Source organism: Nicotiana tabacum, chromosome 2 (genome assembly GCF_000715075.1).
Source record: "Nicotiana tabacum cultivar K326 chromosome 2, ASM71507v2, whole genome shotgun sequence".
In the NCBI taxonomy this organism is placed as follows: Eukaryota; Viridiplantae; Streptophyta; class Magnoliopsida; order Solanales; family Solanaceae; genus Nicotiana; species Nicotiana tabacum.
In genome coordinates, this window is record NC_134081.1 from 95957027 (window position 1) to 95983307 (window position 26281).

At 40.0% G+C, this 26281-nt stretch overlaps 2 protein-coding genes across 2 annotated transcripts; both read left to right on the forward strand.

The window, feature by feature from the left end:
* Positions 1-269: 269 nt before the first annotated feature.
* On the forward strand, positions 270-1606 carry LOC142168677 (GDSL esterase/lipase At5g45910-like). Its single transcript, XM_075229289.1, has one exon. It carries the CDS (start codon positions 305-307, stop codon positions 1367-1369), a length of 1065 nt encoding a protein of 354 aa, XP_075085390.1. The 5' UTR covers positions 270-304; the 3' UTR covers positions 1370-1606.
* A 23454-nt stretch (positions 1607-25060) lies between these two features.
* On the forward strand, positions 25061-25585 carry LOC107810835 (GDSL esterase/lipase At1g28570-like). Its single transcript, XM_016635665.2, has one exon. The coding sequence runs from the start codon at positions 25061-25063 to the stop codon at positions 25583-25585; it is 525 nt and encodes a 174-aa protein (XP_016491151.2).
* Positions 25586-26281: the final 696 nt, after the last annotated feature.

Here is a 26281-nt window from a genome sequence, read left to right on the forward strand (position 1 = left end):
CTGCAACTTGATTAACATTTACTTGGGTTAGGTATAATATTTCGTTGTCGAGTTTGGGTGTGAAAATGGAAGATATGGAAGCATATATGAACATATAATAGACGGATATGTATGTATAATATTCTTAATATATTTTGTACATTTTATTAAGAGACTATTGGAAAAGAATATAGGAGAAGTTAAACATGATTTATGGGCGGGAGGGGAATGATGTGTTAGCAATGAATGTATTTAGGAGATGATGGCAATAATTAAGTTTTCCCCTGCCTTCTTTAATTCCCTGATCGTTGTTTCTTCTCTTTCAATGGCTTCCCTTACCAACCATTGTTTCTTCATCTTTCTATTAGTGATCTCCTCTTTCTTTTTCGCGCAGGCTGAAACTTCCCCGTTTTATTCCATTTACAGCCTCGGAGACAGTGATTCTGCTTCTACTTCTGATCATTTAGCCGCTGTGCTTGGTCTGCCTTCTCTACAACATTACACCAAAGAAGGCGTTGAGTTTGAGTCCGGTATTAGTTTCATGACGCCTGGAGCAACAGTTATGAGTCCCTTTTCCTTCATAAAGAATGGCATCCCAGCGCCTCAGCAGTCTCATCACTCGCAGATTTCCGCCTTTATGAAACTCTTCTATAAGGATTGCTTCTCTTTTCATGACTGCGGCAGGAACAAGGTTCTTCAGAAAGCTATCGTCTTTATGGATCAGCCTGGTTTTAATGATTACAAGCACTCTCTTTTGCATACAAAATCTATTTCCGAAGTGTCCAAACTTGTCCCTGATGTTGTGGAGACAATCAAAAGTTCTATCGAACAACTGATCAAAGATGCAGAGGCCAAACACTTTGTGGTTTCTGGAATTATTCCAATTGGTTGCCTTCCAGGTTTTCGAACGATGTTTCCCGATAATAGCAGGAAAATTCAATGTCACAAAGGACTAAATTTGTTCGCAACATTGCACAATGATCATCTATGGCAAGCGTTGGAGGAGCTGCGATTGAAGTACCCTGAAGTTGAGATCATATATACAGATTATTTCAAGGGGTTTATGGCGGTTCTACACAATCATGCGTTCTTGGGATTCAAGACTAAGACGTTGATGAAGGTTTGTTGCGGAAGTACTGGAAGCGGTCCTTTTAACTTTGATCCTCTGAGGCAATGTGGAGAGAAAGGAGCTGTAGCATGTTCAGATAGGGCTTCGCATATACATTGGGATGGATTTCGACTGACACCGGAGGCTTCGAAGAATATGATTGATATCTCTTCAGCAAAAACGGTTTTGTATTTCCAGAGTTTAAGTTCTCAACAAATCATCATACAGCTGCAGCAGAAAGGCACCGTTCCAAGGTTTCTGGACGATTTAGAGATGGTCTAAGGCATTTATTGGAGTTGCATGCTAATAACGTAGTGGACTACTGAAATACTAGTATTTGTTTTGCTCTGTCCAATCTGAGTCGTTTTAATTTTGCTGATGAGGTTCGAACAAACAAAGAGTTTTGTACTTTGATATATATTGGGTAGGCCCTCAAATATTGTTTTGTATGTACAGAGGCTGATTTCCTCTTCTCACTGTATACCTTTCGTGTTTACTAATCAATAAGCAATTCTTTGATTTGTCTCGAATGATGCAGTGTCTCTTGTTTTTGTTTTTCTATGCTTAATTTCTGACACTGAAAATTTGAAAATTGAGTACATAAATTAAGGGGAATGGGTTCTTTAATTGACAAGTTAGGGGAGCGTGACCTATCTGATATTCGTGGTAAGATCTTTTCTATCCTTGGATCCTCAGCATTTGAGTTATACAGCTCGGATTAGCGCAAATATGACGCAGATGACTATATGTGGATGTTGTGGCCTTAAAGCTGGCTGTTTTTGTATAACAAATGCACATGGAAATGTTTGACGTTAGTGTTTTTGTAAAGTAGCCAACTCAGATGCACATGAAGGACAAAGCTTAACTGATGTATTTCCGAAGTGTCCAAACTTGTCCCTGGTGCCGATTAACTGAACATAAATGAAAAACAAACAGATGAGAAGAATCAAATTTTAAAAAGCAGTGAGGAGCCTCAACTTGTGCCAACTTGTCAATAATCTTAATGCCAAACTCCTTGGCATATGGGTAATTAGCGTAGGCGTTATGACGTATAACCTGACATAGAAACAGAAATAAAATGGAAGTTTATAAGCAAATTATCATGTCAAAAACAGTCATCTGATTGTAACAATGATCATCTGTGGCAAGCGTTGGAGGAGTTGCGATTGAAGTACCCTGAAGTTGAAATTATATATGTGGTTATTACAAGGCATTTATGGCTATTCTTCGCAATCAATGCACTCTTGGGATTCAAGACTAGTAAGACGTTGATGAAAGTTTGTTGCGGTAGTAATAGAAGGGGTTCGTTTAATTTTGATCCGCATAAACAGTGTGGAGAGAAAAGAGTTGTAACATGTTCTGATAGGGCTTTGCATATACATTGAGATGGATTTCGATAAACATCTAACGCTTCGAAGAATATGATTGACATTCTCTTCAGCAAAAATGATTTTGTATTTCCAGAGTTTAAGTTCGCACAAGATCATCATGCAGCGGCAACAGAAAGGCACACTTCCAAGATTTAGAGATTAAGGTTTGTTTTAATTTGCTCTAATTTTGGTATGATGAGGTTTGAAGAAGCAGTCTTTTGCTTTGGTAGGGTAGGCCCTCAAATGTTGTTTTTTCTGTACAGTGTGGCTAGCACCCTCTTGTTTTTTTACTAACATTAAATTCTTTCAAATTTTATTACAAATTCAAAAACAAACATGAGAGTTCAGGCAGAGGTACAGTGCTGCTTCTTCTTTAATTTAATACAGTAACCTATTATTCTTTAAGACCAATTTACAGTCCTCTTTCACTAAAAATAAAAATTAGTAAACAAACTCAAAACTTATCAAAGATTGCCAACATTTTTTTTTCTTTCCAAATTTCGATAAATAAAATATGATTTCATAGTTTCAATTTGATTTTTATTATGGATGACATCTTTGATTGGTTTCATGTATGTTTACCCTTAAAATTGGTTAACAATTAAACTTATAATGTGGTTCTAAGGACTCGTGATTTCACTTAATACCAATTGATAAATATGAAGATTAATAACAGGAATGAACTATAAAGTAAAGCAAACCAGTGTTAGAATGGAACTCAGCCCTCGAGTTTGGATACCCTCGAACTGGTTGATGTAAGAACAATTAAAATATAACAAGCCGATGAACAATAGTATAAATGAGAAAGAGTATTATATTGCTTTGATATCTGTGAACAATCTGTCTTACAAATGATTAGAACCCCCCTTTAAATAATAGAGAAATTCCACTTATGGTATAATTCTAATTATAGAAGAAAATCCTATGATTAGCTAATTAGTCGTTTCTAATTTGATCCGTTCCAAGGTTTACGCCATGATCCTCGACCAGTCACGGATATCTCACCTTTCTGTTATTGTGCTATCTTCGATCTTGCTCGATGTCTGTCTCATTTGGCTTCGATCGCTACTAGCCTCGATCTCGACAGGTACCTCGATTCTGAACTCGGTACCTTATCCTCGTGATTTAGTTTGTTCCGTTATGAGGCCATACTTCGATGCAACCTCCCGGTCTCGGTTAAATAGTAAAATCGGATGGACCCGATTTTAACCGTATACAGATAGTCCCCTCATTTTTTGGAGTGAAATGACAAGAAATGAATTAAGCCTTTGATTTTCTACCTCGACCTATCATGACGTCATCCTCGTGACGTAAACGACGGGAGTGACCGAAACGTCCCGTCGGTACAGTTCTACAAGTCATTAATGGGTGTCAGTTGGTGGTCGCCCACTAGTGCCTTTGAACCATTGCCGTGAATCCAATAAATAGACCCCTTCCTCATAGATTCAAACTTTACTTTCACTTCCTTCTAACTCCAAAGCTTTTACATCTCTTAAGTTCTTCCCTTTTACAAATCTTTAGGTTTTGCTGTTAATCCTTTCTCAAATGTCAAGTCCTATTATCTTCCTCTTCTTCAAACTTACACAAAAATGGCAAAAACATCGAAAACGGTACCACAAAAAGAAGCTGCTTCATCTTCTCAACCGGTCAGCGGGAAAATGCCGGTGGAACCCCTTCTTGAGGAATGCATTCCTGGGGGGTCTGCGCTAAACTCCGATTTCAAGACCGATAAAGCCTCGTCGATTCCTGTTCGATGCAAGCCAATATCGAGGTATATATGCTCGATAACTGAGGGATACCTTAAGAAGGTAAAGAAAGACTGCAACTGGGCGGGCAAAGAGGTGATGATCCTGACCCCCGAAGAAGACATCACCACCCATGTGGAAGGATTTCTAAGTGTTTAAACTTACCCTTTCACGTTGGGCCCTCTCGACCCTATCATCGTTGATTTTTGCCGTCAATATCAAATAATAAAGGCTAAAGAGCTTGAAGCTGATGCTAGAGCATTGGCCTCTTCCGATGATGATGGCAGCAAGAGCGGGTGCGAGAATGGGGAGGACCTCGATGGAGAAGAAGCTGCCCCTGAGGAAAATTAGGAATCTTAGGCTTTTCTTTTTTGATTTTTTGTGCGGGACCCTGATCGGTCCTTGTAAATATTTTCGTACAGATAAAAGATATTTTTTCTCTTTGACTTGCCTTTATTCTATTTCATGCCTCATGAAAATTCTATTTCATTCATGCCTTCATGCCTTATGGAGATTTTACTCACAAGTTTGGGACTTTAGGCAACTAGGCCGAAGTCGGAGCAGTGTAGTCTTTAAAATCGAGTGAGTACTTGCTCGAACTTGAAGTAGAGTGACCCTTACATTTTAGTTGAGTAAGGACGATTTCTCGAACTTAAAAAATAAAATTGCCCTTAGGCTCTTGAATTAGGCCGATATGGCTTCAAAAGAATGGCTTTTCCCATTTTTCGGCTTGAAAATTTAATCATAAAAATTTGTCATGCCACGAGATAAATTTGTACCCATTAGGTTTTTCGAGGATTGGTGTTATCAAAATCCTTTGCTTTGTTTTGTCTTAGCACAAAATTGTCCGAGAGTTCGAACAATTCGCTCTCCCTTAGGGTTTTTCGAGAGTCGATATTATCGAGACCCTTAGTAATTCAGCCGAGGGTTGCCTTTTTTAACCGATTTATGAGAATATTTGAAGGCATGTTTTATAAAGGAATTCGGATGTCTCTAAACCGTGTTAATTTGTCCGTAGCCTTTAGATTGGGATTTGCCCCTTAGGCTTGTTTCCCTGCTATACTTCGAACTCGTTCGAAGTATCAGTCCCCGAGTGGGGTGGACGTGGCCTATAAAATCGAGGATTTCCTTTTTAAGGTCTTACGATTTTGAGGTTTAGTAATTTGATCATGTCGATTTTTTGGACGGCAGTCCCCGAATATAGGGTAAATTGTTTGAACTTCAGTTGTGATCTGCCATTAAGTTAGTTTCCACAATAGATCATAAGTATGAAATTGTAAAGTATAAATTTCTCTAAGCCATGGAACATTAGGTAAGGAAAAATACTTCTTTCAATAGATTATACATGCATACATGTTTTTCCATTAGGGCTCGAGTAATCTACATGGACACGGTTCATTTGACTGTTTGGTCCTTTACCTATCGAGATCCTGTCGACACGAAGTATTTTCCTTGTAACTATCCGAGGGTGATGCCCCCCAGTATTCGAGGTTGATTGTAAAAGAGCCTCAGATACTATTGAATTGCTCTAAGTTAGCACGAACAATGGTTGCCTTGTTAAAAACCTCGCCGGAAAAACCCATTTGGGACAAAAACCGGTCTAAGGGAAAAAGAGTGCAACGCATGCTTTAAGATCTAAGGACTTTGTGTTTGAAGAATCCTTTGGTGTCTTCGATTAAACACCTGCAAATGGTTAGTATAAAATATAAACAAAAATAGAGAAGGTCGTACGAAGGAAAACTTGGCCCGAACTGGGAGTGATATGTTCCAATTGTTTGGTAATTGTTCGCCATTCATCGTACCAAGTTTGTAGGATCCCTTTCCGATGATATCGAGTACCTGATACAGTCCCTCCCAGTTCGGGCCAAGTTTTCCTTCGTTTGGGTCTCGAGTATTGAGGGTGACCTTCCTCAGAACCAAGTCCCCGATTTTAAAGCGTCGAAGATTGGCTCTTAGATTGTAGTACCTTTCGATCCGCTATTTTTGTGCGGCCATTCGAACTAGGACGTCTTCCCGTTTTTCATCTAGTAATTTGAGGCTTGTATTCATAGCCTCATGATTTGACTCTTTCGTTGCATATCGAAACCTGACGCTAGGTTCCTCGACTTCAACCGGGATCAGAGCTTCGACGCCATATACTAAAGAGAACGGTGTTGCCCACGTACTGGATTTTGACGTTGTTCGATACGCCCAAAAGACTAAGGGCAGTATTTCTCTCCATTTTCCCAGATTATATCCCGAATCGGCATATAATCTGGTCCCAGATGAAGTCAATGACTTCTTTCTCTCTAATTTTCTCGAAAGCCTGTTCTTCAACCCACTTAGAGAAATAGTTAGTCATAAACAAAATAATTTTAGTATTACCTGGGGCCGATGGTAGAGGGCCGACGATATCCATTCCCCATTTCATGAATGGCCATGGGGATAAGACTGAGTGGAGTTGCTCTCCGGGTTGGTGAATCATCGGCGCATAACTTTGACATTTGTCGCACTTTCGAACAAACTCTTTTGTATCCTTTTCTATATCGGCCCAATAGTATCCTGCTCTGATGACTTTGTTAACCAATGATTCGGCACCGGAATGGTTTCCGCAGGTGCCCTCATGGATTTCTCGTAGGACATAGTCGGTATCTCCTGGTCCCAAATATATTGGCAATGGTCCATGGAACATCCTTCTATATAGTGTTCTATCTTCGGCCAATGTGAATTGTGCGGCTTTCGTACGTAGAGTCCTCGATTCCTTAGGATTCGATGGAAGCTTCTCGTTCTTTAGGTACTCGATATATTTATTCCTCCAATCCTAGGTCAGACTTGTGGAGTTGATGTCGGTGTGGCCTTATTCGATTACTGGCCTTGAAAGTTGTACGACAGTCCCAGATCTAATCTCGTTGTCTTCGGCCGATGACCCCAAAATTGCAAGGGCATCGGCCCCGTTGTTTTGTTCATGAGGCACACGCTGCAGGGTCCATTTTTAAAACCGATGTAGAGTCATATGTAGTTTGTCCAAGTACATCTGCATTCGATCTTCTCGAACCTCGAAGGTTCTGTTGACTTGGTTTACCACAAGCAGGGAGTCAAATTTGGCCTCGATGACCTCTTCTCCCATACCTTTGGCTAGCTCGAGACCTGCAATCATGGCCTCGTACTCGGCCTCATTGTTAGTTAACTTAGAAGTTTTGATAGCTTGTCTTATTTTATTACCCGTGGGCGGCTTCAAAATGATGCCTAGCCCGGACCCCTTAATGTTCGAAGCGCCGTCTGTGAATAGGGTGCTCACCCCCGATGATGTACCCGACTTTAATAATAGTTCCTTTTCGACCTCGGGCACGAGGGTTGGCGTAATTGCGAAATATTGCGAAGGGGATAAGTAGTCACCACACAGATCGGATGACGCTAAAAATATGGTTTTAATTTCCTAGAGGCGCTTATTAGGGTAAGTGCTAATTTTTCTAAGTGTAGGTACCGGGTCTCAGCCTCACCTAAAGTTCGACTAACATAGTAAATAGGAAATTGCGTACCTTGCTCTTCTCGGACTAGGACCACACTTACCGCGATTTCCTATACTGTTAAGTACAAGTAGAGTTGCTCGTTCGCTTTCGAGGGTCCATGCAAAATTGTTCTTCTTTTTGAGCAGGGAGAAGAACCTATGACTTCTATCTAAAGACCTCGAGATGAATCGTCCTAGGACGGCTATGCGCTCGGTTAATCTTTGTACGGCCTTAACATTGTCCATGACTGTGATGTCTTCCATTACCTTGATCTTATCGGGGTTGATTTCGATCCTCCGATTTGATACCATAAAGCCAAGGAACTTGCCCGAGCCGACCCCGAATGCACATTTCTCCGAGTTGTGTTTCATGTAGTATTTCCTTAGTATATCTAAGGTCTCCTGCAAATGTGTCAAATGGTCCTCTGTTCGCAGGGACTTAACTAGCATATCGTAAATATAAAGCTCCATTTATTAACCTATTTGCTCTTCGAACATTCGATTTACTAAGCGTTAATAAGTGGCACCAGCATTTTTTAGTCCAAACGGCATTACATTATAACAATAGGTGTCGTACTTAGTGATGAACGAAGTCTTTTCTTGATCCTCCGGGTTTATTTGTATTTTATTGTACCCGGAGTAGGCATCGTGAAAACAAAGGATCTCGTGGCCGGTCGTGGCATCAATCATGCGGTCAATATTCGGCAGAGGAAAAGAGTCTTTGGGACATGCTTTGTTTAAATCTTTATAGTCTATGCACATTCTGAGTTTATTTCCCTTTTTAGGGACTACGACTATGTTTGCTAACCATTCGGGATATTTTACTTCCCGAATGGATCCTATTTTGAGAAGTTTGTCTACCTCGTCCTTGATGAATGCATGTTTTACCTCGGACTGGGGCCTTCTCTTTTGTTTTACCGGGCGAAACTTTGGGTCCAAGCTCAGTCGATGTGTAGTGATCTCTGGCGGGGTCCCTGTCATATCTAGGTGGGACCAAATCCATATTATTGATAAGAAATTTAATGAGTTTTTCCCTGAGCTCGGGGGTTAACCCCGTACCCAGGTATACCTTTCGATCGGGTAGATGCTCGATCAGTATGACTTGCTCCAGCTTTTCGACTGTCGATTTGGTGGCGTCGGAATCCTCGGGGATTATGAAGGATCGAGGGGTCCAGTAGTCATTGTGCTCGTCCATTCCCTGCTTCTCCGACTGAGTCGAGCTGGTGGTTGCTATTTAGCTTCTTGTTTTCCTTTGGACTCTGATCCCTTTGTTGACGAAAGCGCCGATACTAGTATTACTTCGTCGATCACAAACATCTCTTTGGTAGCATGTTTTTCCCCATACACCGTTTTTACTCCATCCAGTGTTGGGAACTTGGCATTTGGTGAAGGGTTGAGGGGACCGCCCTCATGTTGTGAATCCAGGGTCTTCTGAGCAGTGCGTTGTATCTCATATCGCCCTCGCTCACATGGAACTTTGTTTCTTGAATAGTTCCGTCTACAATTACTGGTAGGATGATTTCATCTTTAGTTGTTTCACTCGCCATGTTGAAGCCATTGATAATTCGAGCTACGGGTACGATCTGATCTTGTAGGCCGATCTGCTCCACGACCCTCGATCGAATAATATTGGCCGAGATTCCTGGATCAATTAAAACACGTTTAACCTGAATTTTATTCCCAGGGATAGAGATTACCAATGCATCATTATGGAGTGTAAGATCCCTTCCGCTTCCTCATCGTTGAATGATAAAGTGCCTTCTGGTACATAATCTCGAGTTTGTTTTTCCCTAGTGATCGATACCTTAGTGCATTTGAAAATGAGCCCTTGTGGAATATCGATCCCACCAACGATCATGTGAATCATGTGTTGTGGTTCTTCCTGCTCGTTTTACCTGTTAGCATCACTGTCTATGAAATGGTTTTTAGCTCGGTCACTCAAGAATTCTCGAAGGTGACCCTTGTTGAATAGACGGGCCACCTTCTCCCTTAGTTGTCTGCAGTCTTCGGTTCTATGACCATGTGTACCATGGTATTTGCATATTCGATTGGGGTTTCTTTGGGATGAATTGGTTTGTAGGGGTCTGGGCCATCTAGTATCTTTGATTCTCCCAATGGCTGACACAATACCTGATGCGTTGATGCTGAAGTTGTATTCTGATAATCATGGTGCTTCTGTGGGATCGGCATATTTATCGAAGCCACTTTTGCTCGTCAGCCCTCGAGAGCTCTGTCCTCGATTGTTCCTTCGATCATTTTGGATGGGATTGCATCCAAGGTCATTGTTTCTACGATCTGCGTTGTATGGTTGATATCGATCTCTGTTTGACCGGGGTTCGCTGTCGATATCCCTTTTGAGTTCTGCCGATGGCCTTGTTTGGATAAACGGAACCGGAAGGGGTCCCCAATTGATCATCCTCGACCCTGATCTTTGACTGGTACCGATTATGTACATCGGCCCAGGTTACCGCTGGATATTCAATTAAATTCTGCTTTAGCTGTCGTGATGCCACCGAACTTCGTTCGTTCAAACCTTGAGTAAAGGCTTGAACAGCCCAATCGTCTGTGACCGATGGTAGTTCCATGCATTCCATCTAGAACCGAGATACGAATTCCCTCAACATTTCGTTATCTTTTTGTTTCACCTTGAAGAGGTCCGACTTCCTAGTCGCAACCTTTTATTGCTCTGGCATGTGCCTTTACGAAGGAGTCTGCAAGCATGGCGAAGGAATCAATGGAATTAGGCGGCAAATTGTGGTACCATATCATTTCTCCTTTCGACAAGGTTTCTCCAAATTTCTTCAGTAGAACAGATTCAATCTCATTGTCTTCCAAGTCATTCCCTTTTATTGTGCATGTATAAGAAGTGACATGCTCATTAGGGTCGGTGGTCCCATTGTACATAGGAATTTCTGGCATTCAAAATTTCTTCGGAATGGGTTTTGGAGCCGCACTTGGAGGGAAAGGCTTCTGTATGAATTTCTTTGAATCTATACCCTTTAGAATCAGCGGTGCCCCCGTTATTTAGTCAACCCGGGAGTTGTATGTCTCTACTTTCTTGTCATTTGCCTCGATTTTCTTTTATCCCAATTCAATCTGTTTAGTGAGCTCATCGAGCATTTTCATAATGGCGGGGTCAGTCCCCGATTCGTTGGCGTTCGAACTTTCCGGCACAGGCTCGGTCCCATGGACGACTTCTGGTTTGATCCTACTCGGTGTTCGGTGTTGATTTTGTAGTTGTGCTATAGCGGCTTGTTGAGCCTGTAACATTTCGAATATCAATTGGAGGCTAACTCCACCATCTTCTCTGCCCTGCGTACCTCGACCGCCTGATCAAACTTCCCTACATACGCTACCTTCGGGATCAATGCCCAAATTTGCATTTAGGGCGACATGTGAACTGACATCGACGGGATTTGCAATTGGTGCTACCTCGAGGTCAGCTTGAGGCACCTCGATCCCTGGGGCGACTATATTGTCATTTTTCCCGTGAAATCTGAGGTCGTTGTCACCATGTGTAGGCGCTGCTTGTGAGTTTGACATGTTTATCCTGAAAACAAAGATTCTTACGAGAACAAGTGTAAAGCAGTGTGTGTTATCGGAATCAGTATTAAGCAATCACTATTATCCTTGGCCCCACGGTGGGCGCCAAATTGTTTACCCTTAAAATTGGATAACAATTAAACTTATAATGTGGTTCTAAGGACACGTGATTTCACTTAATACCAATTGATACATATCAAGATTTGTCACTTTGTTGCCGACGAATTGCTTTCCATTGTCGCATACGATCTCGGCAGGCATCCCGAATCGGCATATAATGTAGTCCTAGATGAATTCAATGACTTTTTTCTCTCTAATTTTCTCGAATGCCTGTGCTTCAACCCACTTAGAGAAATAGTTAGTCATAAACAAAATAAATTTAGCTTTACCTGGGGCCGATGGTAAAGGGCCGACGATATCCATTTCCCATTTCATGAATGGCAATGGGGATAAGACTGAGTGGAGTTGCTCTCCGGGTTGGTGAATTATCGGCGCATATCTTTGACATTTGTCACACTTTCGAACAAACTCTTTTGTATCCTTTTCTATATCGGCCCAATTGTATCCTGCTATGATGACTTTGTGAACTAATGATTCGGCACCGGAATGGTTTCCATAGGTGCCCTCGTGGATTTTCGTAGGACATAGTCAGTATCTCCTGGTCCCAAACATATTGCAAATGGTCCATCGAACATCCTTCGATATAGTGTTCCATCTTCGGCCAATGTGAATCGTGTGGCTTTTGTACGTAGAGTCCTCGATTCCTTAGGATCCGATGGAAGCTTCTCGTTCTTTAGGTACTCGATATATTTGTTCCTCCAATCCTAGGTCAGACTTGTGGAGTTGATTTTGGTGTGGCCTTCTTCGATTACTGGCCTTGAAAGTTGTACGACAGTCCCCGAGCTAATCTCGTTGTCTTCGACTGATGACCCCAAATTTGCAAGGGCATCGACCTTGTTGTTTTGTTCTTGAGGCACATGATGCAGGTTCCATTCTTTAAACCAATGTAGAGTCACATGTAGTTTTTCCAAGTACCTCTGCATTTGATCTTCTCGAACCTCGAAGATTCTGTTGACTTGGTTTACCACAAGCAGGGAGTCACATTTGGCCTCGATGACATCTACTCCCAAAAATTTAGCTAGCTCGAGACGTGCAATCATGGCCTCTTACTCGGCCTCATTGTTAGTTAACTTGGAAGTTTTGATACCTTGTCTAATTTTATTACCCGTGGGTTGCTTCAAAATGATGCCTAGCCCGGACCCCTTAACGTTCGAAGCGCCGTCTGTGAAGAGGGTCCATACCCCCGATGATGTACCCGACTTTAATAATAGTTCCTTTTCGACATCGGGTACGAGGGTTGGCGTAATGTCAGCCACGAAGTACGCTATGATTTGAGACTTTATGGCCATTCGGGGCCGATACTCGATATCGTACCCATTGATCTCGACTGCCCATTTGGCCAATCAGCCCGAAAGTTCGGGCTTATACAAAATATTACGAAGGGGATAAGTAGTCACCTCACAGATCGGATGACGCTGAAAATATGATTTTAATTTCCTAGAGGCGCTTATTAGGGAAAGAGCTAATTTTTCTATGTGTGGGTACCGGGTCTCGGCCTCACCTAAAGTTCGACTAACATAGTAAACAGGAAATTGCGTACCTTGCTCTTCTTGGACTAGGACCCCACTTACCGCGATTTTCGATACTACTAAGTACAAGTAGAGTTGCTCATTCACTTTCAGAGTATGAAGCAGTGGCGGGCTCGAGAGGTAGCGCTTTAATTCTTCCAATGCTTGTTGGCATTCCGGGGTACATTCAAAATTGTTCTTCTTTTTGAGCAGTGAGAAGAACCTGTGACTTCTATCTAAAGACCTCGAGATGAATCGTCCTAGGACGGCTATGCGCCCGGTTAATCTTTGTACGGCCTTAACATTGTCCACGACTGTGATGTCTTCGATTACCTTGATCTTATCGGGGTTGATTTCGATCCCCCGATTTGATACCATAAAGCCGAGGAACTTGCCCGAGCTGACCCCGAATGCACATTTCTCTGAGTTGTGTTTCATGTAGTATTTCCTTAGTATATCGAAGGTCTCCTGCAAATGTGTCAAATGGCCCTCTGCTCGCAGGGACTTAACTAGCATATCGTCAATATAAACCTCCATTTATAAACCTATTTGCTCTTCGAACATTCGATTTACTAAGCGTTAATAAGTGGCACCAGCATTTTTTAGTCCAAACGACATTACATTATAACAATAGGTGTCGTACTTAGTGATGAACGAAGTCTTTTCTTGATCCTCCGGGTTCATTTGTATTTGATTGTACCCGGAGTAGGCATCGTGAAAACAAAGGATCTCATGGCCGGTCGTGGCATCGATCATGCGGTCAATATTCGGCAGAGGAAAAGAGTCTTTAGGACATGCTTTGTTTAAATCTTTATAGTCTATGCACATTCTGAGTTTATTTCCCTTTTTAGGGACTACGACTACGTTTGCTAACCATTCGGGATATTTTACTTCCCGAATGGATCCTATTTTGAGAAGTTTGTCTACCTCGTCCTTGATGAATGCATGTTTTACCTCGGACTGGGGCCTTCTCTTTTGTTTTACCGGGCGAAACTTTGGGTCCAAGCTCAGTCGATGTGTAGTGATCTCTGGCGGGGTCCCTGTCATATCTAGGTGGGACCAAATCCATATTATTGATAAGAAATTTAATGAGTTTTTCCCTGAGCTCGGGGGTTAACCCCGTACCCAGGTATACCTTTCGATCGGGTAGATGCTCGATCAGTATGACTTGCTCCAGCTTTTCGACTGCCGATTTGGTGGCGTCGGAATCCTCGGGGATTATGAAGGATCGAGGGGTCCAGTAGTCATTGTGCTCGTCCATTCCATGCTTCTCCGACTGAGTCGAGCTGGTGGTTGCTATTTAGCTTCTTGTTTTCCTTTGGACTCTGATCCCTTTGTTGACGAAAGCGCCGATACTAGTATTACTTCGTCGATCACAAACATCTCTTTGGTAGCATGTTTTTCCCCATACACCGTTTTTACTCCATCCAGTGTTGGGAACTTGGCATTTGGTGAAGGGTTGAGGGGACCGCTCTCATGTTGTGAATCCAGGGTCTTCCGAGCAGTGCGTTGAATCTCATATCGCCCTCGATCACATGGAACTTTGTTTCTTGAATAGTTTCGGCTACAATTACTGGTAGGATGATTTCATCTTTAGTTGTTTCACTCGCCATGTTGAAGCCATTGATAATTCGAGCTACGGGTACGATCTGATCTTGTAGGCCGATCTGCTCCACGACCCTCGATCGAATAATATTGGCTGAGCTTCCTGGATCAATTAAAACACGTTTAACCTGAATTTTATTCGCAGGGATAGCGATTACCAATGCATCAATGTGGGGTTGTAAGATCCCTTCCGCTTCCTCATCGTTGAATGATAAAGTGCCTTCTGGTACATAATCTCAAGTTCGTTTTTCCCTGGTGATCGATACCTTAGTGCGTTTGAAAACAGGCCCTTGTGGAATATCGATCCCACCAATGATCATGTGAATCACGTGTTGTGGTTCTTCCTGCTCGTTTTTCCTATTTGCATCAGTGTCTCTGAAATGGTTTTTAGCTCGATCACTCAAGAATTATCGAAGGTGACCCTTGTTGAATAGACGGGCCACCTTCTCCCTTAGTTGTCTGCAGTCTTCAGTTCTATGACCATGTGTACCATGGTATTTGCATATTTGATTAGGGTTTCTTTGGGATGAATCGGTTTGTAGGGGTCTGGGCCATCTAGTATCTTTGATTCTCCCAATGGCTGACACAATACCTGATGCGTCGATGCTGAAGTTGTATTCTGATAATCATGGTGTTACTGTGGGATCGGCATGTTTATCGAAGCCACTTTTGCTCATCATCCCTCAAGAGCTCTGTCCTCGATCGTTCCTTCGATCATTTTGGATGGGATTGCATCCTCGGACGTTGTTTCTACGATCTGCGTTGTATGGTTGATATCGATCTCTGTTTGACCGGGGTTCGCTGTCGATATCCCTTTGAGTTCTGCCGACGACCCTATTTGGATAAATGGAACCGGAAGGGGCCCCCAATTGATCATCCTCGACACTGATCTTTGACTGGTACCGATTATGTACATCGGCTCAGGTTACCGCTGGATATTTAATTAAATTCTTCTTTAGCTGTCGTGATGCCACCGAACTTCGTTCGTTCAAACCTTGAGTAAAGGCTTGAACAGCCCAATCGTCTGTGACCGGTGGTAGTTCCATGCATTCCATCTAGAACCGAGATACGAATTCCCTTAACATTTCATTGTCTTTTTGTTTCACCTTGAAGAGGTCCGACTTCCTAGTCGCAACCTTTTATTGCTCTGGCATGTGCCTTTACGAAGGAGTCTGCAAGCATGGCGAAGGAATCGATGGAATTAGGCGGCAAATTGTGGTACCATATCATTGCTCCTTTCGACAAGGTTTCTCCAAATTTCTTCAGTAGAACAGATTCAATCTCATCGTCTTCCAAGTCATTCCCTTTTATTGCGCATGTATAAAAAGTGACATGCTCATTAGGGTCGATGGTCCCATTGTACTTAGGAATTTCTGGCATTCGGAATTTCTTCGGAATGGGTTTTGGAGCCGCACTTGGAGGGAAAGGCTTCTGTACGAATTTCTTTGGATCTATACCCTTTAGAATCGGCGGTGCCCCTGTTATTTGGTCAACCCGTGAGTTGTATGTCTCCACTTTCTTGTCATTTGCCTCGATTTTCTTTTCTCCCGATTCAATCTGTTTAGTGAGCTCCCCGAGCATTTTCATAATGGCGGGGTCAGTCCTCGATTCGTTGGCGTTCCACCTTTCCGGCACAGTCTCGATCCTGTGGACGACTTCTGGATCGATCATACTCGGTGTTCGATGTTGATTTTGTAGTTGTTCTATAGCGGCTTGTTGAGCCTGTAACATTTCGAATATCAATTGGAGGCTAACACTACCATCTTCTCCACCCTGCGTACCTCGACCACCTGATCGAACTTCCCTGCGTGCGCTACCTTCGGGATCTATGCCCAAATTTGTATTTAGGGCGACATGTGAATTGACATCGAAGGAATTTGCAATTGGCGCTCCCTCGAGGCCAGCCTGTGGCGCCTCGATCCCTGGGGCGGCTATATTGTCATTTTTCCCGTGAAATCCGAAGCCGTTGTCACCATGTGTAGGCGTTGCTTGTGAGTTTGACATGTTTATCCTGAAAACAAAGATTCTTACGAGAACAAGTATAAAGCAGTGTGTGTTATCGGAATCAGTATTAAGCAATCACTATTATCCTTGGCTCCAAGGTGGGTGCAAAACTGTTTACCCTTAAAATTGGATAACAATTAAACTTATAATGTGGTTCTAAGGACACGTGATTTCACTTAATACCAATTGATAAATATGAAGATTAATAACAGAAATGAACTATAAAGCAAAGCAAACCAGTGTTAGAATGGAACTCAGCCCTCGAGTTTGGATACCCTCGAACTGGTTGATGTAAGAACAATTAAAATATAACAAGCTGATGAACAATAGTATAAACGAGAAAGAGAATTATATTGCTTTGATATTTGTGAACAATGTGTCTTACAAATGATTAGAACCCCCCTTTAAATAGTAGAGGAATTCCGCTTATAGTATAATTCTAATTACATAAGGAAATCTCATGATTAGTTAATTAACCGTTTCTGATTTGATCCGTTCCGAGATTTACGCCATGATCCTCGGCCAGTCACGTATATCTCGCATTTCTGTTATTGTGCTATCTTCGATCTTGCTCGATGTCTGCCTCATTTGGCATCGATCGCTACTAGCCTCGATCTCGACATATACCTCGATTCTGAACTCGGTATCTTATCCTCGTGATTTAGTCTGTTCCGTTACGAAGCCATCCTTCGATGCAACCTCCCGGTCTCGGTCAAATAGTAAAATCGGGTGGGCCCGATTTTAACCGTATACAATGTATTTTATAATGAGTGAGTACTGGCTATTTTAAAAAATTGAAATATCAATATTCCTTTAGAGGATGTGATAGTTATTATCCAAGTGAAAGATAAACCAATATAAGCAAACTAAGTGGTCATGTCCAAACGGGCTCTAAATAGCTTAAAAAGGGAATTAAGTAAGTACGGATTTGCTAGAAAGAATTAAAAAAACAAAAAGCATGAGAAAGAGGAGAACTAGCAATTGTAAAGGTTCATATAAAAAACAAAGGAGAGCATGTGATAGTTATGTTAATTATTTTGGAACTCGATAGATAATTCATATAAAAATAGGTGAATTGCTCCTAAATAGATGGATACCATTAAACACTAACTTATGGGAGGATTTGATTATTTTTTCCTTTTCTTTGGATAGCGTTTACTATAACAAATGAAAAAGACAAATACTTCCGATCATGTCCATCCCCTGTATTGGCTTGTATTTGCATAAGATTTTCTCTCACAAGAATAAGTAAATGTCATATTTTGTAAAGCGATATCAATGTCCACAACAAGAATTTTGTCATACCTACCTAACTGAATGTGCAGGTTAAACAATGTAACTAATTATTTTATATATATTCAGTTGTCAAGTCGGTCAAATAGGCTCATCTATAATTTACCATTTTGAACTTGACATGGGATTGAACTGATTGACATGAGATAAGAAATTTGTGCTGAACAATTAGGGATACACGTGTAACGCACATATTCAAAAACTAGTTATACTAAAAGTACGAAGCTCCAAATGTCAAAGTCGAATTACCAAAATATCCATAAAAATTGAAGGACTATTTTACCCATTAATTATATATACACTACGTCATTAATATTCTTGTACTCAAAAGTAAACTTACCTTCCAATAAATAATAAATTTGTACTACTTAATGCAGCCTATTCAATTCCAAAGTATTGCTTTCATCTTCCGATACTTCATCGTAAATGTACATACTATCTCAACCTTTAGGAATAAACTTTTACCCTAAGTAAATCATTACATCAACCAAATAGGAAAGGGGTTTATACACGATGATAAATAAAGGGTGATGGAAAAAACTTGCCCCATCAATTCTTGAGAAGAAAAATCACTTAGTGAAAGTGAGAGTGCAATACAAAGCTAGGAGAGAAAATACAATTACAAGAAAAGTATTTCTTGTTCTTCTACCTTTGGGTTGAGATTGTTGAGAAAATTTTCAACATAATTTTTTCGTTTAGTTTGTTCGCGTGTTTCATTGATCAAAGAGTTGATAACAAGAATCAGTCTCGGTGTGGATATGCATAGAGTCTTCGCACTATCGAAGAAATCTTTGTAACGAGACTCTATTCACCAGGTACGTCTAAGATCCGATCTTTGACATGTAAATAAATTTTAAATACGAAAAAATCTTCCTAGGATTGTTATTGTCTTCCGCTGCGTGTTATGAATATCTATATGCAATCCTTCGGTTTTGTAAGTACAATGTGGCTAGCACCCTCTTGTCTTTTTACTAACATTAAATTCTTTCCAATTTTGTTAGAAATTCAAAAACAAAAATGAGAGTTATGTGTAGTACTATCAATGTAGAGCATCATGTATAGCAATTAATATGAGGAATTTTGGGGCCACCTTTTTACATGTGGTTTAAATTTTGTAACTAACGCTGCATTGGTGATATATGTGGAAATGTAACGAATGGTTTTATCTGCATTTGATCTGAAGTTACACTAAACAAAACCGGCTTCACTATCGTGAGAGGTTCAATCAATGAGTTAAGAATATCCAACACCATCACAACATATGAAGCTAGTTCTATCCAGCTCTAGTTCTTGTGGTGACACCTACAAACGAAAAAGACTCAAGCGAGAGAAAAGTGCCCATTCGATCACCTTTTACTAGTAATGATCTGTTAATGAACAACTCCAAAAGACGATTCATCTCGAGAACTAGCAGGACTTTCAAAAATTAAAATATTTCACTATATTAGTAACAGAAACAGTGGATCTTTATACAAGTCATGGAAATAGCTGCACATAGCCTGTCGCAATTGCAATGTCTAAAGTGACAAGGGGTGTAAGGATGACGAAATTTCCAATTGTAACAAAGGATACTGAGTCATTCCTCTGAGAAACTTCATTCAAGTAGGCTTGTCTTTTGATGTTTCTCTTCTGTGAAACAATTAAGAACTTGGTGCTAATCTTCTTCATATTCTTCAAGGGAATGCTGAAGTAATCGTCTCGATCTCCAACCAACTTAGCAAGCTAATCAAGAATTGTAGGGATTACCAGATCTACTATCACTTTCATAACCTGACCAAGGATCTAGTCAGTGATGGTAAGGAATAACTAAAGGGTTATTCCGCTCTCAATAACAAAAGCGGAAAGGAAGCAAAGATCTAGTCAGTTGCAATTCTTCTCACGTTATTATAATACTCCTTCCGTTTCAATTTATGTGAACCTATTTCCTTTTTAGTCCGTGCAAAAAAGAATGACCTCTTTCCTAATTTGGAAACAATTTACCTTTATGCAATGATTTATAGCCACACAAAATATATCTGCCTCATTTTACACTACAAGTTCAAAAGTCTTCTCTCTTTTCTTAAACTACGTGTCCAGTCAAACGGGTTCACATAAATTGAAACGAAAGGAGTAAAAAATATATTTCAAAATATTAAATTTTGAGAAGCGAAAAACAACATAATATGGGACGGATGGAGTATATCATACAATAATTTTCTTCATACATGGGTGATGTTTGGCCATAATTCATTATTTACCTTACATTTTGGTGTTTTACTATTAAATTGTGCAATACTAGAGCTTAATTGAGTTGTTTTTATGTGTAGTGTGGGGTCCATCCCATGAATGTGAAAGGAAGACAAACTTACTTTGACTTAAAGTACCATACTGTCAAATTTACAGGAAATGTGATTTGGGTTGGCAGATTTTTCATTGCTTTCACAAGGTGAAAATTTGACATTTATATTATGATAATGTCATCCATGATGCAAGCAAGGAGAATTGGATGTCTATAAATAGATAGCTCATGATTCAGTTGAAGATACACAAAACAAAGAGAGAAATAAAGAGTGAGATTTCACAGACAATGTATAAGAAAATAATCTGTGAGAAAAATAGAGAATGAGCGAAATTGTAGTGAAGTAGGAATATCAAAATAGAGTTATTTATTTTTATCCTTATTAACGAGTAAAGACTTTTAGAATCTTTCAAAAATCATAATTAGAATAATTAATGTGATATAATAAATTATATTAATATTATATTGTGGATATAATTAAATTACACTCAAATTATACAATTGAAATCTTTGGGGAGTTTATTTAATTGAATCGTATTTGAAATTGTACACTGGGTATAAAAATTATATTAAAATTTTACTATGGATCATAAATTTTATAAAAATTATATTGTGAATATAATAAATTATATTGAAGGTATATTGTGAATATAATAAATTATACGGAAATTATACTTGAATATAATAAATTATACTAAATTATATTGTAAAACTCGTGGAAGTTATCTATGGTCTTATGAAGAGTAAATCGAATCATACTAAAATTATACTAATGGATATTTTGAAGAGAAAGTACATAAAAGTTTTATACCTAAACACAATTAGATAACCAAAATATACCATGGATTTTAATTGTGTTTAGGTATAAAAATGGTATGTACTTCGTCTTAAAAATACATGGATATTTTGTTTACTTAATTGTGTTTAGGTATAAAAATGGTATGCACTTTATCTGCCACTTGATTAACATTTGCTTGGGTTAGGTATAATACTTGGGTGTCGAGATTGGGTGTGAAAATGGAAGATATAAAAATGGTATGCACTTTATCTACAACTTGATTAACATTTACTTGGGGTTAGGTATTGTAACGATCCGATCGGTCGTTTTGAGCTCTAGTGTATCGTTCGGCGGTTTGAGGCCATGAGCATCTTCACTTCACGTATTATGACTTGTACGCGTGGTCGGGAATGAAATTTCGGAAGTTCAGAATTGATTTGGAAAGAAAATTTTTATTTCGGAAGCTTTAAGTGGAAAGAAGTGACTAAGATTGGATTTTAGAGTAAACGGCTTCGGAATCGGGATTTGAAGGTTCCGGCAGGTTCGTATGATGATTTCGGACCTAGGCGTATATTCGGATCGGGTTTTGGATTCCCTGGGAGCGTTTTGGCACCTATTGCGGAAGTTAGCATTTTGAAAGAATTTCATTAATTTAAGTTGAAGTGCATTTCAATGTTATCAATGTCCGTTTGGGATTCTGAGTCTGGGAATGGCTCCGTGTGGTGATTCCGGTATCGGGAGCGCGTCCATAAATGGATTTGGAGGTCCGTAGATCATTTTGAGATCATTTGGCGAAAGTTGGAAATTTGGATAATTTTGAGAAGTTTGACCGGGAGTGGACTTTTTGATATCGGGGTCGGATTCTGATTCCGAAAGTTGGATTAGGTCCGTAATGTCAATTATGACTTGTGTGCAAAATTTGAGGTCAATCGGACGTGATTTGATAGGTTTCAGCATCGAATGTAGAAGTTGAAATTCTAAACTTCATTAAGCTTGGAATGGGGTGCGATTCATGAATTCGACGTTGTTTGATGTGATTTGAAGGCTCGACTAAGTTCGTAACGTGTTTTGGGATGTTGGTATTTTTGGTTGAGGTCCCGAGGGCCTCGGGTGGATTCCGTAGGGTTAACAAATCGATTTTTGGACTTAAGAATTTCTGAAGCTTAATGCTTCTGCTGTAATCACACCTGCGTGACTTTGGCCGCAGGTGCAAGATCGCGGGTGCGGCGAATTGCTCGCAAAAGCGATAAGGGACTGGAGCTGGGGGAGCCGCAGAAGCGGACTGGAGAACCGCACCTGCGTGTGCGCAGGCGCGAGGCAGCTACCGCTGGTGCGTAAATTGCGCAGATGCGCATAGCAGGTCGCACCTGCGATGCTCGTGGAAGCGAAGAACTTCCGCAGGTGCGAGGTCTTGGCTGTACAGTGAGGACCGCAGGAGCGGAATTTGGACCGCACCTGCGGAGCCGCAGGAGCGGCTATTGGATCGCAGGTGCAAAGGTCGGGCTGGGCAGAATGCTTTTAATCGAGGTTTGGGTTCGTTTCACCCATTTTTTCATTTTGATTGGGCGATTTTGGAGCTTTTGAAGAGGAGATTTCATCATTTATTATGAGGTAAGTAACTCCCACCTATTTTGAGTCAAATACATGGTTTTTATGTGGATTCAAACATGGAAATTAGTATAAATTGTGGGGGGTTTTGGTAGAAAAACCTAGAATTTGGTATTTTGGATTTTGACCACGAATTTGGGCATGGAATTGGGAATAAATTATATATTTGAGTTCATAAGGTAGATAATGATTTTCTTTGAAATTTTTTGGAATCCGGGTATGTGGGCCCGAGGTGATTTTATCGACTTTTCGAACAGAGTTGGGAATTATTGTAAATAGGATTATAATGAGTATTAGAGTATATATTTGTGGATTTGCTCATTTATTGACTAGTTTTGGAGCGTTGGGCATCAATTTGAGTTGATTGAATGACTTGGGAGCCGGTTATGAAACTTCGGAGCGAGATAAGTCTCCTTTCTAACCTTGTAAGAGGGAATTAACCCCATAGGTGAATTAAATAAATGTTTGTACCTAATTGTGGGGGCTACGTACGTACGAGGTGACGAGAGTCCGTACGTAGCTATTATTATGTTATTGTCCGGGTAGCTTAGGACCTGTATCATGCTATACTTAGAATGTTTGTGCCCTTACTTGCTAATATAATCACTTAGTCATGATAGAAATTGATAAAAGAATTGTATAAGGTTAAACTCACTCACTTGAAGGTTTGTATGAGATACTTGACTGTAAATGAGAAACTTGTTTCTTGAAAATAATTATTATTTGTGGATCCGGTCGAGCACCTCGGTAGTAAATAGATGCATCTATGGTTCGCACCATTCGACCCTCTGGCAGTGCACATTTTAAATATTTGTTGGATCGGGCCGTACAACCTCGGCATGATTTGCGCATGACTTAATTGATTGTTTGGGGAATTATTGATAATTGATATAGCCTCACTGGCCGGAGATTTAAATTGTTAAAAGATGAAGATAAATTTGGAAATCCCCTATTAACAAGAGAATTATTTACTTGTCTCATGTTATTGTGTTTACCGTTACATCATAAAAATCCATAATTTATCATATCATTGGTATATTGATTATAGCCCATAGTAAGTGTCCGAGTCGACCCCTCGTCACTACTTCTTCGAGGTTAGGTGGGATACTTGCTGGGTACGCATTAATTTACGTACTCATGATACACTTGCTGCACATTTTTGTGCAGGTACACCTATGTTTAGCGGCCTCGTGGGCGCAGAAGCGCGATTATAGAGGGGACTTAGGTGAGTTGCATTCTATACGACGCTCCGCAGTCAACCGAGTCTCCTTCAGAGTACTTACATTTTTCCTGTCCAATTGAATTCCGGACAACTGTTGTATTTTATTTTACATTCTTAGTAAATGCTCATGCATTTGTGACACCGAGTTTTGGGATGATTATGGATTGCACTGTATTGGACATTTTTAAAGATATTATTACGTATTTTATAAACTACATCTTCTGCTATTTAATTGAGGGGAATATCTATGATTTTAAAAATATTAAAATGAGAATTTACTAATTATTGGTGTTGGCTTGCCTGACAATAGTGTCCGGCGCCATCACGACCTTTCGAAGATTTTGGGTCGTGACAGGTATAATACTTGGTGTTGAGTTTGGGTTTGAAAATGGAAGATATGGATGCATATATGAACATATAATAGACGGATATGTATGTATAATATACTTAATATATTTTGTACATTTTATTAAGAGGCTATTGGAAAAGAATATAGGAGAAGTTAAACATGATTTATGGGCGGGAGGGGAATGATGTGTTGGCAATGAATGTATTTAGGAGATGATGGCAAGAATTAAGGAGATAAAAGTGAAGTCCTAATTTTTTAGGAGAGATTTTTGGGATGAAATTGCGACATTCTCGGACATTAAGAAGATGCCAAATTCTTTTAGGTATCTACAAATGTAAATAATACACTGCCTCATTTGATATATACTTAATGATGTTAGGATTCTGTATGTACTATTATTTAAAAATGTGATACTTATGAAAGTTTCCCTAAATGAAATCCATTCAGAATTCTTTTCCTAATTCTTGGCATTTAATAAAGTTACCTTATAGTTTTAAACTCTGCTTCAAAATTGAATATGGAAACATCAACCTTCCTACCTAAATCGTAGGCCTTTTTAATCAAGCAAATTCAAGCGTTTCTCTAATAGAAACTTGAAGCAAAAGTAAGAACATAAAGAATATATGGAAATCTGCCGCAGTCAGAATTTTTCCTATTACTACTAGGTTTCTGTAACATTGCTTTAACTCCACGGATGAGGGACATATATAAATACTACCACTAACCTAAACTAAGTTTTTCCCTACCTCCTTTAATTCACTGATCGTTGTTTCTTCTCTTTCAATGGCTTCCCTTACCAACCATTGTTTCTTCATCTTTCTATTAGTGATCTCCTCTTTCTTTTTTGCTCCTTCTTCCGCTTACGCGCAGGCTGAAACTTTCCCGTTTTATTCTATTTACAGCCTCGGAGACAATGATTCTGCTTCTACTTCTGATCATTTAGCCGTTGTGCTTGGTCTGCCTTCTCTACAACATTACACCGAAGAAGGCGTTGAGTTTGAGTCCGGTATTAGTTTCATGACGCCTGGAGCAACAGTTATGAGTCCCTTTTCCTTCATAAAGAATGGCATCCCAAGCGCCTCAGCAGTCTCATCACTCGCAGATTTCTGCCTTTATGAAACTCTTCTATAAGGATTGCTTCTCTTTTCATGACTGCGGCGGGAACAAGGTTCTTCAGAAAGCTATCGTCTTTATGGTTCAGCCTGGTTTTAATGATTACAAGCACTCTCTTTTGCATACAAAATCTATTTCCGAAGTGTCCAAACTTGTCCCTGATGTTGTGGAGACAATCAGGAGTTCTATCGAACAACTGATCAAAGATGCAGAGGCCAAACACTTTGTGGTTTCTGGAATTATTCCAATTGGTTGCCTTCCAGGTTTTCGAATGATGTTTTCCGATAATAGCAGGAAAATTCAATGTCACAAAGGACTAAATTTTTTTGCAACATTGCACAATGATCATCTATGGCAAGCGTTGGAGGAGCTACGATTGAAGTACCCTGAAGTTGAGATCATATATGCAGATTATTTCAAGGCGTTTATGACAATTCTACGCAATCATGCGTTCTTGGGATCCAAGACTAAGTGATAGAATTCAAGGGTCCACCAAACTATATAGAGAACTAGGTTCTCTATTAGTTCTCATAGATATAAGTTTTCACAGAAACCACGCACACTGCAGTAAGTAAATGACAGGAGGAATTTTACGTGAAAAATTTCTAGCTGAACGAGATTAAAAACCATGACCTACCCTTGTAGGATTTCAACTTCACTACTGAGCAACTTTCAGATTACAACCTATGTAACCAAGGAATTAACCTCTTAATCCCTCACTATCTTGTAACACTCGATTACAAGTCATTTTGTAATAACTCTATTACAAAGACTTTACAGCTCGACTAACTCTAGCCAAGACAGAAACACAAGGGTTTATGATTTATAAAGGATTTCCTACGCAATGCTTCTAAACAAGCTAAGTAGGAATTACAATTGAAGTGCTTTAACAAAGGTGCAACACAACTAAGGACATGTGATGACTCAATACAAGAAGCTGGTCCTTTGTTATGTTGTCCTTTGTTCTTGATGCCCTTGAGAATCACTTGCAAGATTGACACAGACTTGAGAGAATGCTGCTTTTCATTCTTGAACGTGCAAGTGTTTTGTTTTACCTTTGCTTGATGTAAATAACTCATTTGTGACATCACTTGAATGATGTAAGCAAGTTAGGTAAAGGGCACTCCCCATAAAGTTGACTGCTGCATTGTTTCTGCACTGTAGCGTGTGC

Coding starts and splice junctions, on each gene's coding strand:
- LOC142168677 (XM_075229289.1), top strand. CDS start 305: ATGGCTTCCCTTACCAACCATTGTTTCTTCATCTTTCTATTAGTGATC.
- LOC107810835 (XM_016635665.2), top strand. CDS start 25,061: ATGGCATCCCAAGCGCCTCAGCAGTCTCATCACTCGCAGATTTCTGCC.